Here is a 15,000-nt window from a genome sequence, read left to right on the forward strand (position 1 = left end):
CCTCCTTGGTCTCTGGCTGAGCAGCAATCTGGGGTAAGGCTTCAGAGAGCAGGCAAACAATATACTCAGAATATAACACACACAACCACAGAACAACCACAGAACAACCACTGAACACAAACAGGGCGAATTCCTGGATATCGAATTCAGCTGGATGAAGCTCAAATCAGCCACTGCAAAGAGCACAAGATCTGACGGACCAGCTGCACTCTCAGCGTTAAAGTTGAGAAGCCAGCAGAACATACAGAAATGACTTATCACGGTGGGACATATAGAGATGACTTATCCCGGTGGGACATATAGAGATGACTTAATACGGTGGTACATACACACCCATAGAGATGCACGTCTCCAGCTGTGAAGAGACATGCACAGCTATGACACATGCATGCCCATACACACAAAAGGTTTTGCAGCATAGCCTATAATAGCAGCAGAGAGCAGAAGTACTCATATGTGTGATACATGCAGAGAAAATGAGTGTGTGTGTGTTTATCTGTGTATGTGCATGTGTATAAGTTTGAGTTTGTGCGTATGTGTGTGTAATAATAATAATAATAATAATAATAATAATAATACATCACATTTAAATATCGCTTTTCACAGTTCTCAAAGACGCTTAAAGTGTGTATGTGTAGGTGTATAAGTTTGAGTTTGTGCGTATTTGTGTGTGTGTGTGTGTGTGTGTGCACGACCAAGACGTCAGCTGCACTCACACTGGACGTTGAGGACCACTTGCGACTGGACCGATCCAACATCGTTGGTGGCCGTGCAGCGATACTGCCCGCCGTCGCCCTCGGATACAGGCGAGATGCGAAGCATGCCGCCCTTCAGCTGGGCGTGAGCGGGCAGCGCCCCGCCCACCTTAGTCCAGCGCAGCGTGGGCGGGGGGTGGCCCTCGGCCTGGCACTCAAACTCCACCATGCTGCCCACCATCACGGTCTGCACCGACGTTCGCACGTTTATCATCACCTTCGGCAGAGCTGCACACCCACACGTACACAAGCACACACAAGCACACATGCATACATGCAGGTATACACATGCATTCATACAACACAAACACAAACACAAACACATACATACAGACAGACAACAGATGTAAATACAAACAGATATACAAATTTAGCTCTTTGTTCTTTGACAAGGCCTGTAATACATGGATAAGTGTTGTTGTGATGTACAAGTGTGTGTGTGTGTGTGTGTGTCTGTATATAAATGAGTGTGTTCGTGTGTGTCTGTGTGTGTGTAGAATGGAGTGGAGTGCGGAGTGCTGACCTTGAATGGTGAGTTTGGCATTGTCCTGAGCCTGACCAAACGCACTGATGGCTCTGCAGATGTAGGTGCCTTCATTGCTGTGCTCCAGATTCTCAATCCTGAATCACACCATAAAAACATACTCATCAAAATAACACAATATAAAAATCAGCTTAAAAACAGCAGCACTTCACTCTACTCCTCCGAACAGAAACGCAGCCACACTCACCTCAGCACACCATCTTTGACATGGTGGTTTGGAGGCAGGACCCCTCCCTCCTTCAGCCACTCCAGGCGAATGTCCTGGCCCCCAAGGGCCGCACACGTGAACTCCACCGCCGACCCCAGAGCACGCATCTCCACCTTAGGAGAAACGCGCACCACTAGGGGAGCTGCAGAAACACAACACAAAACACACACACACACACACACACACAGAGACAGACAGGCACACGCACACACACACACACACACACACACACACACACACACTGTCAGACTACCAATAAAGGCCGTCCCTCTCCTCTCTACAGGCTTTGGCTGGCGGTCACTCACACTGCACGATAACTTTAGCTGTGGTCTTGCTGTGGCCCACACTGTTGCTGGCCACACACTCGTAGCTGCCGGCGTCGTCCGGCGAGGCCAGGTTGATCTGGAGCGTGCCGTCGCTTTGCTCGGCCCGGCTGGGCAGGGTGCCATTGACCTTCCTCCAATGGTAGCGCAGGGGTGGAGTTCCATGGGCCAGGCACTGCAGCCGGATGACCTCCCCCACACGCACGCGCACGTCATCGGGCAGAGTGGTCGCATACGGAGGAGCTGGGGGAGGAGAGGGGGTAGTTAGGCAATAGGGTGGAGAAATGTCATATATAGAGCAGGAATGCCACAGTGGTCAGGGGTTTAGGAGAGGAACAAGCAATGAAGTGTGAAGGAAGGCAATTTCTTCATGTGATGGTTGACCTTGCCCCTAACTCACAACTCATGTGAACATCTATCAAGCTCTAATTTAGAGTTAGTAAAGTAATGTGTCTTCACTGAGAGTAAGTAATTTAATAATCAGCAGTGTTTTTTAAATGGAAACATTCATGACTCCTGACTCACTCTCTACGTCCAGAGAGACGGTGACCTCACTGGTGCCTAGTGGATTGGTGGCGTTGCAGATGTACTCTCCAGAGTCCTGCCGGCCGACGTTGGGCAGCACCAGGCTGCCGTTCACCAGCTGGTGGCGCCAGGGCAGGGGGGCACGTAGCTTCGACCAGGATATCGAGGGTATGGGGAAACCTGTGTGTGTGAGACAACCAGCATTGATACACTGCTCCACCATAATTCAGCAATATTATTCAACTCTTGCTTTAAGGGGGTTCGGGCCTTGGGCTCTGTAGAGCGCCTGCGACAATTTAAATTGTTATTGCCGCTATTAAAATAAATACAATTCAATTCAATTCAATTCCATCCAGAATCTCCTAAAACTCTGTTTGATGTACAGTGTCCATTTGTGCACGTACGCTAAAATGGAAGAAAAGTCTCCACACTCTCCCATGATGACAAACTTCTTACACGTCTGACATCTGATTGTCCCTTTAAGATTGTGGAAGACTGAGGAGGTGCACATACCTTGGGCGTGGCAGCGCAGGATGGCCGTCTGGCCGTCCACCACCACCATAAGGGGCTCCTGCACGGTGGCGCGGGGGGCCATGGGCACCTGGGGTCCCCCTTCCACCTGCACCTCCACGCGTGTCTCCGTGGTGCCCTGGCTGTTCTGGGCCACACACACATAGGTGCCACTGTCCTCCGGCCGGGCCATCAGGACCTGCAGAGACCGAGCAGAGACATCAGACATCAGGCTCAGACTCCAAGCCTTCAGTCCTGATACATAACATTACTTAAATCTATCTGAGCTTTAGATGGGGTAAGTCATGCTTTCTTCAACACTTTGAACAATCTGCTACGATACTAGTTAAATGTTAAAACTAAATTCAGTGGTCTAATTCTGTGGGATATGAACCAAGAGCAGAATGACAGACAGACATTTAGCCACACACACAGACTAACTGTTAGGGCTTAATTTGTCTCCCATATAGGAGGCTGAAGCTGAGGTTGTGGCAGGCAAACAGCATTGTACTTCATAGCTTGCAGTGTTCTATCTGTTTAAGGGCTTTGGGTTTGGACCCCTCACAGCGGACACACAGAAACGCACCTGCATGACGGCGTTGGACTCCATGGGTACTGGGCTGCTGATGAGCGTCCTGCGGGTGCTGTCCAGCCGGTGCCAGGAGACGGAGGCGCGGGGCTCTCCAGACGCCTGGCACTCCAGGTTGATGGGGTCGCCCACCCTCACCCTCAATGGGCCTGCTGGGGTCACCACAGCTCTGGGCGACTCTGAGACACAATGCAATGGAAGAATCATATACAAGCCTATTACCTATTACTGATCCCTACAGAGTTTAAGTACACACACATCTACATTCCTAACAGTCATTTCAACAAACATCTTGGAATGTATAATTCCAAGAATCTCCAATTATAAAAATTTATCATTTCTTTATTATGACAATCTAGAGTAATTTTAGCAATGTCTGTGGAGTACAAACAGTTATCGCAATCTCTTCATGACATCTAAAAGCCATTGATCAAGACACTGGTTGAGTTGAGGTGTGTGTGATGCTTTGCAATACCTTTGATGATGAGAGAGACAATGCTGTGGGTGATGCCAAACAGATTGCTGGCCACACAGCGATAGGTGCCCTGGTTGTTTGCTCTGGCGTTCACTATGGTGATGACTGAGCCATCAGGGCTGACATTGGCATTATCTGAGGAGAGGAGTAAATGCAGAGGTCAATGGGGACAATAAATACAATACGAATAATACCATAGCACAATATAATAAGTACATTTCACTCAAACACCTCGGTCTCATGCCCTCTGTATAATTCAGCAATTATATATTTGGCTCTGATGTCCTGTCACCTTTACAATGACAGAGCAGTTAAGGTAAAAGTTTAAGCTGAATGGCTTAGGGTGTAATATTTGGAGTGGGTTTATGCTAATGTTACACCTGAAAGAAATTAGCAAATGTGCCCCTCATTGCAGTGGGAGAATAGCCTGGGCTGACAAACGCTTGGCTGGGGTAGATTAGACATGGAGTGTGTCGTTGTCGGGGTAAAGGTTTATTTGAGGGCGCGGTAGTTACCTGGCAGCGGGAGGTTATTGGACAGTTTCCACTCGAGGCGCACAGGCTGGGCCCCGCTGTAGACTCGGCACCTGAAGGTGGCCGACTCACCCTGCTTCACCGCCACACTGTGGGGCTCGATGGAGATGATAGGGCTCTGGAGACCTGCTTACAAGCACAACACACAGGATTGGATCATTAAGGCCTTATAAGCACAACACACAGGACTGGATCATTAAGGCCTTACAAGCACAACACACAGGAATGGATCATTAAGGCCTTACAAGCACAACACACAGGACTGGATCATTAAGGCCTTACAAGCAGGGTAATTAGGCTGTTGATGTATGGTTGAGCTATTGCTGAGGCAGTCTAATGATTAATGTGATACTGAGATAATGAGTAATTGTGGAGTTGAAAAAGGTGAAGCAGGCTGAGTTATTTGTGTCTGGAAGGATAGTTATTGTAGAAGGCCGAGGCTGGGTCTTACGGGAGGCGCTGGAGGTGACTGAGACGGACACGGCCGCCTGCCGCTGCCCAGAGCCGCCGTTTGCACGGCAGATGTACTCTCCAGAGTCAGCCTCTGACGACTGCACAATAAGCAGCTGTGTTCCCAGAACCTATGCGCGCACACACACACACACACACACACACACACACACACACACAGCCATACATCAAGAACAGCAGTTCCAAAACATACAGTAAACACTGGATGCACATAGATGCTGTAATGGGTCTCCTATAAACCAAATGTGACAGGTCTATACAGATTTCTACCTTTACATATATACATTAACAACTGTGTGCTGAATAAAATGCTATTGTGTGTGAATAAGATGAAGCAGGAATGCATGTGTGAATGTGCGCGTTCAGGAACTGGAGAGCACACCAGGTGATTTGATGACAAGTAGCCCGTGGCTCTCTGCCATGTCACTGGGGGAGGAGGGTTTCCGGGGACGATGCAGTTCAGCTCCAGAGTCTCCCCCTCGACCACTGTTGCGATGGAGGGCTGGATGGTGATCTCCTGGGTGACGGTGTCCGCTAGATACAAATAAGTAGAACATCCCTTTCATTTTGCCCATGGTGATTTTTCACCAGGACCTAACAGAAGTCTACATAGCTTAACACAGACTGATGCCAGTTAACATACATCTTTAGTAATCAATATAACGTTCAGGCAGGCCACGGTAGTCAATCTTCTGCCTAGCTTATCAGATGACGCTCAGCTGATTCACCAGCACCAACCACAGTCGCTATCTGAATGGGTGGTCCATTTAACCAGTCCTTAGTCATTTCAGTTTGTTTGCTAAGCTTGCCAAAGACAATTGTTGTATGCTTCTCAATACTCTAAGCAATTAGCGATTGTTACTAAACGAGAGTGGTCCTGACTGACGCAACACAACTCCACATTTTGACACAACTCAACAGATGAACACAACTCTGAGAGCCTCCTCTCACCCCTGACCACCGTGACCTCGATGCGAGCCTCGGAGGAGCCGATGGCGTTGGTCCCCACACAGAGGAAGGTGCCGGCGTCAGACGGCCTGATGTTGGGGATGAGCAAGGTGCCAATGTCTGAGCGCTCCATGCGAGCCTGTAGAGCAGAGTGGGGTCAGAGGGGCGCCGCTCCATACACTCCATACTTCCATACTTACATTCTTCCATACACTCCATACTTCCATACTTACCTACTGAAACACTCACCCACACAGCACTCACAAACATCACATAACATGGCGCAACACTGCAGCACAGAGCAGCTCAAAAATGTCATGCAGGACAATACATAATAGGGCAGTGACTATAGTACCAGATGCTGGTGAAACAATATTGTTGTTCTGTTTGACCTGTTGAGGATTATTATGGTGCACTTTATCTATGCTACCATGCTCTGGAGCAAGCTGAAGCTCAGCACTGTAGCCCCCTTAGACAGAAGTATAGCCAAGAGTGTAAGGCCATGCTGGCCAGTATGTGGTGTTGTTCAGGTAAACCTGGCTAAAATGTTAGTCAAATGTAAGTCATCTCATATTTATTTCCTCCATTTGAAAGTCCGCATAGCCGTTACTATGAATGGACTGTGACTGTAAGTCCTTAACCAAAGACCTCATTAACCACCGAATCATCAACTCAGTGAAACAACTGCTTCATTAACGTAACTCCTAAATATTTCATATTTCCTGATGCCAGGAAAAGTTGGTAAAATACTATTTTTTTTCCTCCAAGGTCTGGCCAAGTAAGACATTTTTTGTTTTGCCAGCATCTGGTCTTAAATAATTATTAAGCCAATTATCAGTATGGCCTGAAGAGGGCGCTGCCAAGCACTCAGCAGCATCCTCTGCTGACACGCTTCAGGCCTTTCTGAGTGAAGTTACTACAGCAACAGTAACTTCAACAGCAATTACAAGTTAAAAGAGCGACACGGATTTGACGCCTTTCAAATCATTTGTGTAAACAATACAGACATACAATTACTCTGACTAGTGTTAATAGGGCTGTCATTAGATGATTACAGGATTGACGTAAATGACCGAGGTTGAAATCAAAACAAAGTGGAATCGGTGACAAGTGGCTGGGTGGGATAACAGGGATAAGATGTTTCATTGGGTCTGCCTCTAAACAACAAGCAAAATAGAGCTCCTCTCTTCAACCTCTATCTCAGTGGAACCATTTGGCATACAGTCATGCAGAGCTGCACATCTCATCCACCAAAAGCCCTATCAGTCTGGTTAAGATCATGCCATACGGCACACTGCACCCACAGCAACTGGCCTGAGGTCAGGGGAGGGGGTGAGGGGGAGCAGCGTCCAAGAGGTGCAGTGACACCATGCAGACAGGAGGTGGCAGTAAGCAAGCACTATGTGCTGAGAGGTGCACAGCAGTGTGAGGGCTGAGGAAGTGCAGACAGAAGTGGGAAAATGTGGTATGAGGAGGTGCAGAGTGAGAGGCTGCTGTGAAGACAGAAGACAGAAGGCAGAGGGAGGCCAGAGAGGGGGCAGGAGATAGAGGGGGCAGGAGATGCAGGGGGCATGAGGGGTTATGAGGATACGCAAACAACTGGGAGGAGAAGTGAGAAGCGAGGGGGTGCAGTGTGGGGGCGTATGGCACAGAGCCGTAGGTGCAGTGAGGTTCGCAGCACTAATTTCACTAATTTCACTAATTTCACACACAGGTTTCAGATTCTGTTGTGTTGTCAGTAAAGACGAACATTATCACACCTATCACGGAGCCTTTTGCTTGCCATGAATTATTTGAGCATGAATCAGCAACACCCTTGTGACCATGCACTTAGTCCACTGGGGGAAGCCATGATCATCTATGAGACAGGGGGGGGGGGAGTGAGACAGACGAAAGGGACAAATGGGCGGGGGAGGGTGGACAGACAGATGGACAGACGGACAGACCTGCAGCTCCTCTACTTGTCTCTGTAACACATCGAGACTGTTGCTTTTAAACTGATGGAAACCATGAGAGGGAATGGCCTGAACAAAAAATGGCAAGACAAAAAAAGAGATGATGGGAACAACAGACAGACAAAGAGAGATAGAAAACGAGAGAAAAAGAGGGAGAGGGAAAGAAATGAGAAAGTCAAAATACAACCAAATTGTTTACCAGTAACATAACCCTTAGAAGTGTGCATTCCAGGATGCAGGGTTAAGGTTTTAGGGGTTCGGAGGGTGGGGTGCTGGAGGGAGGAGGGTGAGGAGACTCACCTGAGGGGGGAGCTCTCCACCCCTCTTCTTCCAGGTGATGCCGGGGCTGGGCGTGCCGCCGGCACGGCAGTACAGGCGAAGAGTCTGGCCCTCCTGAGCCTCCACATCCTGAGGGCTTACCTGCACCTGAGGCAGACTGGCACCTGAGGCAGACATACACACACACACACACACACACACACACACACACACACAGAGTCGTAAACATATAAAACTCATATGCAAACATACATATAAACATATAAAACACACACACATAAGAAACACAAAAAGGAGTGCTCTCACACACACACGCACAAACACAAATACCATCACACACACACACACACACACACACACACACACACACACACACACACACAGAGTCGTAAACATATAAAACTCATATGCAAACATACATATAAACATATAAAACACACACACATAAGAAACACAAAAAGGAGTGCTCTCACACACACACGCACAAACACAAATACCATCACACACACACACATTAGGTAACACATGTAGAAAACACGATTTGTAGTGATAGGAAAGAAGATGGTAGGGGTGTAAGGAACATACTGTGCACGTAGAGGACGCCTCGAGCTGTGTGTTCTCCGTGGATGTTGAGGGCCTTGCAGATGTACTCAGCCTCGTCTGATCGCTCTACAGAGGAGATGGTCAGAACTCCCCCTCGGATGACGGCGCTGGGGCTAATCCGGCCACCTGGAGGAGCTGAGGGTCGGAAGGAGAAGAGTTAGATGAAACACTCTGAATTATCAGCAGATGAAATGAGATGGAACATTCTAGATTAATAAGCAGGTCTGAAAGTGCACCTCAGGACATGAGTTGGCCTATCAAAAAAAAAAATGTGTGTGTGTGTGTGTGTGCTGGAGGAGGGCGGGTGCTCACCTATCCACTCGATGGCTGGGGTGGGGCTTCCGGTGGCGGTGCAGCGCAGCTCTGCCCGCTGGCCCTGCTGGAGCGTCAGCACGGGGGGGTGGACCGAGGCCACCGGCTGGGTGCCTTCCACAGCTGAAGCACAACACACTCAAGGTCATTACACTCACATACACACACTCTCTCTTTCACACACACACACACACACGTGTATCTGTGAGGTGTTCCATGTGCTTCTATATGTCTCCTGATGGAGAGTAACCCTGCACCAATGACTTATCTGAGATGCAACTATTCATCAGTATAGTTTGTACTATTTCCCACAACAGTATGTCATTTTTGACCTTTTCTCTAGAGGCTTGAAGAACAGTGATCAGTGTTCCTCACTTCTACACCTGGTGTCAGAGCTTGTGATGAGATGCTTGAACTTTGGGTTGTGCACACACTGGTCAGATGTCGAGGTGATGCATGTGTGTTATATGCAGTGATGTTCCAGGTAGTCTTCATGCTAAAATGGCATGGGAATGCACCCTGAGTTCCAAATCTGAGAATTGACCAGCAACTGCCCGTTCCCACAATTCAGACTACACAAAAGACTACTACTAAATACTATGTTGATCACAGTGGCTATGGCTGATATTGTAGGTGGTGACGTGATCAAAACAGCTATGAGATGATTGTTGGTCGTGGAGGATTTATAAAGGCAACTGGCCCCTCTTAGATGTCAGTGCTATGGTATCTTCTGTAGATTTAAAACTCCATATGCTCACTAAGGCACTACGCTTTTCACAAACCATCTGCACTTACATGTCAGGGGTTTCAGACCCATGGATTTCTATATAATGATCTGGTGTATGAGGACCCTGTTGCTATGGTACCTGTGTAGTGCCTGACTGTGCACATAGTGTGATGAAGTGCATGGGGTGGATGAATGCATACTTTAATTGATGTGTGTGTGTGTGTGTGTGTGTGTGTGTGTGTGTGTGTGTGTGTGTGTGTGTCATTGGCAATAATAGTACAGGTGAGCAGTAGCCAAGCCCAGTGTGTTGGCATGGAATGACGCAGATGGATGGAACATCAGCGACACAGTATGATGTTTGAAGCGTAATGAGTGTTACTCGACAGCAGGCGTGGTGAACATCTGGAGTGATGGGAATGAGCAGAGTGGGTGATGGAAAGAAGAAGAGAGGGGAGGAGAGAGAGAGAGAGGTGAAAGTGATTAGGGGGCGGATGACGAAACAGGGATGAAGAAAAAAGGAGAAAGAGAGAAAGGTGAAGAGAGGAAAAGCACAGTAAGAGAGAATAGACAGAAGTAGGAGAGAGAGTGGGTGGAGGTGGAGGGACTCCTCTCTGTTGATGATACAGGGATATACTGTCAGAGATCACTGTGAAGCTGTAGTCTTCCCTTTCACAGCTGTGGCAAAAAAACAGCTAAGTGATGATGTCACTTCCCCATAACTTAAGAGATAAGAGTAGTGGCTGTACACTTTCTTTCCTTTACGGTGTGCCCAAATCAATCAATAGAGTGACTGCCATTATAGAACATCGCATTCTCCAATATCACTTTGCTATTGTTTAATGACAAATTATTATTAAATTAATATAGGAATATGGATAGTACTACAGATATTTTGAAAAGTTCTACTTCCTCTTTGAGAAAATGACACTATTTGACCTAATTTATGAATGAGCTTCGTTTAGATTGTTTTTTCCATAAAAATTGGTTTCCAATGCAGTTTGGAACAAGAGCCATTGTTCTGAGGGATTGTTGACGTCACACTTTGGCTCTCCATTTCGGCGGTGATTCACTGCTGCCATTTGAAAATTCTACACCGCCTTCCCTTCAGCGAATTGTGGCGAGGGATTTGAGTGGAAACCAATGTGTGTGGGCAGCAGTTTAACGGTACAATGAGCCTTATATAGAGTAAATTAACCTTAAAGTGAGTGTGAATGTGTGGGGCTGCTGCGGTACAGCGCTATGTCTTGAGGCTAAGTGCATTCGGTGCTGTATTGACAGTGTGGGTTTGGGTCCAGGGGAGGGTTGTGGAGTACTGATGGTGGAGTGATCTCAACAGAGGAGTCTCCCTCGTCTGGGCACATGCAGCAGTCAGCTCCGCCGGGGCCAGTCACACTCACGTACAGCCGTGTGTGTGTGTGTGTGTGTGTGTGTGTGTGTGTGTGTGTGTGTGTGTGTATGTGTGTGTAGTGGTACATGAGCAGATGACTGGAGTGGCTTCGTCCATGCTGGAGGAGAGAGGTGGACATGCAGAGGGGGGTTGGAGGAGGGGGAGGGGGAGGGGGAGGGGGGACATGCAGACTTACGCTTCCTATGGCCTTCAAACATTTCATAGGCTGTGTAAAACATCTGCGTTTGAGACGCTTCTGTGAGGAACACACATACCCATGGGTGAGACCCTTGGAGCGCTGGCACTGATGCCCACCTGCGCACCCACACACCGTACCCAGTGCCACCGGATCTCCATCAGGTGCCATGTGTGACCTAACGAGTCTAGCCTGAATCACGGACTGATGACATTTGTCTTTTTTTGAGCTGCAACCAATAGCTGACAGCACGGTGTCTGGGACACATACTGTGAGTGTGACGTAATGTGACTGAGTGTAAATGTATATGGAGGTCTGAGGGAGACGTGAGAAATGTGGAGATGTCTGGCACCAGGAGGAGATCAGGTGATCAAAAGGAGCCAAGGTGAGGGTCCAGACCTGAAGGCTTACCTGATGGGGTGCGCACCACAGCTCAGAGACAGACACACAGACACATATGCATTCATTTCCAGACATAGACACACTCTCAGACGTATAGACTTGCTCTCGCAAACCATGAGACACATACAGCCCGCACCCGCTCCACCACCCTTGTACACATTCCTTCAAACACACTCTAAACTGGACATTCCCATTTATAATCAGAAACACATACAGATACTCCACACACCACTCCATCACACACACATAGTCTCTGTCACAGAGGTGACATACTTATACACACGCACACGCAGACGCAGACGCACACGTACGCGCACACAAATCCTCCAACACACATATCCACACAGATTGAATTAACGTACATAACATTACATCAAAAGGGTAGAGAATCCAATGGGGAAACAAGAGGGCAGAAAACCAATTGCACACACACACACAAACATGAACAGCATGCGGTTAGTAGTGGTAAAAACATATCAAAGCTTTACTTGCAAGGAATCCCAACATACATATTGGTTGGATACAGCTTGTGATTCAGTAAAAAGTCAAACACATTGTAATGTTCCTATGAACCTGCAAAACCCCTATGGGTCCTTATGGTGGAGTCTCATGCTAACATTTCTACTGGTCTCCGACCTGCGGGGGTGTGGTTCAGCGCTGTGACCCACATCCTTTACAGGGCGTGAGGCACTGATGGCTGACCTGTGTTTGAGTTGGTTTCAGACCTGCTGGTTTGCATTCCACATCACTTTCTCTAGCTCATTGCTTTTGCTCTAACGGAGATGATTTGATCAAAAACATTTTAATTTTTTTACAGACATTTATACAGACATTTCACATAAATTAAATACACTGGAATATGGAAGTATAAACATAGGACATTCTCCTCTGGCAGAACAGCACCATCACAAGATAACTTGTATGAGATTTAAAAAATATGTAGAAAAAATAAGATAACAGCTGATAGAAACTATCATTTCATTGTTGTATATTAAGTCTTGTAGTAGTCATACAGAGAGGTACCTCATACTCTCAAATATACAGTAAATGGCACACTATTTGATAACTGCCCTTAAAACCCCATCTTTAACAGTGCACAAAATCAAGGCAAATCAGAATATATTCTCAAAATGTGACATCATACAGTGAATACCCATTTAAGGCAAACATGATAAACTTAAATAATTCCAGTGTATGTGACAAGCTCATTACAATCGATGTAAACAATTACCCCAATTTACACTTAGCTATATGTGATTCTTAAATGCAAAAGGCTAATGCTAGGGGTGAAGATAAAAATCAGTGGTTTCGTTTACAAATATATGATTGTACAAACAGTGGTTTTGCATGAGTCTCTAAGGGGACAGTGGCAGTAACATCAGCACATAACATAACATGAACAAAGCAGTGACAGGAAACATCAAACATACAGTATGAGGAACGAAAACAACACAGACCCATGTCACTGATCTGGGTACTGGTACGCTTGAAAAACATTTAGCCTCCGCTACCGCACAGCCTCTCGTTAGATCATATGAATGTTAGAGTATGGTGGGACTACAGCGCTGCAGTACGTCGCTGAAACCCACAGATGCAGGGGGAGGCTGAGCCTCTGCATCTGCTGCCCTGCCCAACCATCCTCTCATAGCACCATTATGAAAAACATTCAACAAAAATATGACAGAATTCAGACAGCATTAACAACAAAAATAACAACATGTTTTGATTTTTTGTTTTGGTTTACAGAGTGGGGTCACTGGCGTGCCTGTTGGTGCCAGAGTCACCAGGCCCTGCCTGCCCTCTCCGACCTCCCCACCTGCCCCCTAGAGTTGCACGCCCTTAAGGGGAAAGACAGAAGCACCCTGCACCCATAATTGAACACCTCAGAGAGCAGAACACTAGGAAACCCACACCCTTTTAGACGACCACCACCAGAGAGAGGCACAGGAAGAGCACAACATCGTATGGGACAGAGCAGAGCTCCACACCAGAGCTAGTGAGGAGGATTACAGCAGAGGCAGCAGCTACCCTCCTAGCCTACACCAGCGAGTGCATCAGGTGGGGGTGGGGGGTGGGGGAGGTGGGGGATGAGGAGGTGTAAAGGGATGAGGCCTTGGGGGAGGTGGGGGATGAGGAGGTGTAAAGGGATGAGGCCGAGGGGGAGGTGGGGGATGAGGAGGTGTAAAGGGATGAGGCCGAGGGGGAGGTGGGGGATGAGGAGGTGTAAAGGGATGAGGCCGAGGGGTATTGGGGAGAGGGGTGAGGCAAATGCCCCTCTCCCCTCTAATAATCTACACCCTTATCCACTTCTCCTCACAAGGTGACTTGTGTAGGGTGGGGATAGGAGGTGTCGGGAGGTATGGGGTATGGAGTAGGGGTGGAGATATTGGACCAGTACATTAAGAGAGGAGAGGATGTTATTGGGAGATGGGGGAGGTTGAAGACACCTCCAGACACACGGGCGGGTCTTGAGCTACCACCTCCAGGATGTTTGGGGGGGGGGGGGGGGGGGGGGCGGGGGGGTGTGTTGTTGAGGGGTCAGGGGAAGGGGACTGGGCTGGGAATCAGTTTGGCTCCTCATCAGCATCTGGGTGGGGGGTGGGGGTTCTGCAGGGTTAAAAACCTCCCTATAACCTGAGTGCATCAGTGTCATTTCAGCAAACTACCTCAGTAATTATCCCTTAATGCCTTGATCAGTGACATCTTAACAGCAAGGCTCCAAAAGTAATTTGCCCGATTAATTAGGTTGAATTAAGAGAGCTCCCAGAGTCATAATTCATTTAGATGATTGTTCACAAGCTGTATCATATGCTGCTAGCAGTGCAGGTTCCACAGAGACACCATGCCAAGCAGGGGAGAGAGACAAGAAACCAGAGGCAACCTTGGAGGAAGCAGCGGAGCGTGGGCAGGGGTTAAAGAGGTTATGTAGCAGGGGAGGGTATGAATGGGCATAGGGTGCAGCAGCATTAGAGTTATAAGCACTCAGCCAATCAGAGCAGGAGAGAGGGATAGAGGTGGCAGAGAAGCAGGCACATGCACCAATCACAGGGGAGAGCAGGGCTGGGGGGGGTGGGGGAGCTTCAGGCCTTGAAGGATGACGGGGGGCAGAGGGCGGGGTAACAGGAGCAGGGGTGGGCCAATCACGAACCTGGGACGGAGAGGATGGCCGTGCCCTCATCCATGGCTAGCATATTGGAGCCGGTGCACACATACATGCCGGCGTCCTCCGGCTGCACGTTCTGGATGGTCAGGATGCCA

General features: G+C 48.1%; 1 protein-coding gene across 10 annotated transcripts in view; it reads right to left on the reverse strand.

Annotated features, from left to right (window-relative positions):
• hspg2 (heparan sulfate proteoglycan 2) overlaps positions 1-15,000 on the reverse strand; it is an 87,854-nt gene that overhangs the window by 14,160 nt on the left and 58,694 nt on the right. For 6 of the 10 annotated variants that reach the window (XM_031566067.2, XM_031566070.2, XM_031566065.2 and 3 more), the window contains 19 exons: positions 14,891-15,000; positions 11,341-11,400; positions 9,031-9,153; positions 8,701-8,853; positions 8,137-8,279; positions 7,828-7,905; positions 5,885-6,020; positions 5,316-5,467; positions 4,914-5,043; positions 4,445-4,591; positions 3,930-4,064; positions 3,452-3,633; positions 2,869-3,064; positions 2,356-2,535; positions 1,813-2,073; positions 1,487-1,649; positions 1,279-1,376; positions 717-983; positions 1-39 (listed from right to left, as the gene is read on the reverse strand). The exon at positions 1-39 is cut by the window's left edge and continues 74 nt beyond it; the exon at positions 14,891-15,000 is cut by the window's right edge and continues 71 nt beyond it. In XM_031566067.2, the coding sequence (XP_031421927.1) occupies positions 1-39; positions 717-983; positions 1,279-1,376; positions 1,487-1,649; positions 1,813-2,073; positions 2,356-2,535; positions 2,869-3,064; positions 3,452-3,633; positions 3,930-4,064; positions 4,445-4,591; positions 4,914-5,043; positions 5,316-5,467; positions 5,885-6,020; positions 7,828-7,905; positions 8,137-8,279; positions 8,701-8,853; positions 9,031-9,153; positions 11,341-11,400; positions 14,891-15,000 (2,753 nt within the window). The remainder of the gene's footprint in view (positions 40-716; positions 984-1,278; positions 1,377-1,486; positions 1,650-1,812; positions 2,074-2,355; positions 2,536-2,868; positions 3,065-3,451; positions 3,634-3,929; positions 4,065-4,444; positions 4,592-4,913; positions 5,044-5,315; positions 5,468-5,884; positions 6,021-7,827; positions 7,906-8,136; positions 8,280-8,700; positions 8,854-9,030; positions 9,154-11,340; positions 11,401-14,890) is intronic. The other 4 variants (XM_031566064.2, XM_031566073.2, XM_031566069.2 and 1 more) reach the window with 3 other exon arrangements.

Source organism: Clupea harengus, chromosome 4 (genome assembly GCF_900700415.2).
Source record: "Clupea harengus chromosome 4, Ch_v2.0.2, whole genome shotgun sequence".
Taxonomy (NCBI): domain Eukaryota; kingdom Metazoa; phylum Chordata; class Actinopteri; order Clupeiformes; family Clupeidae; genus Clupea; species Clupea harengus.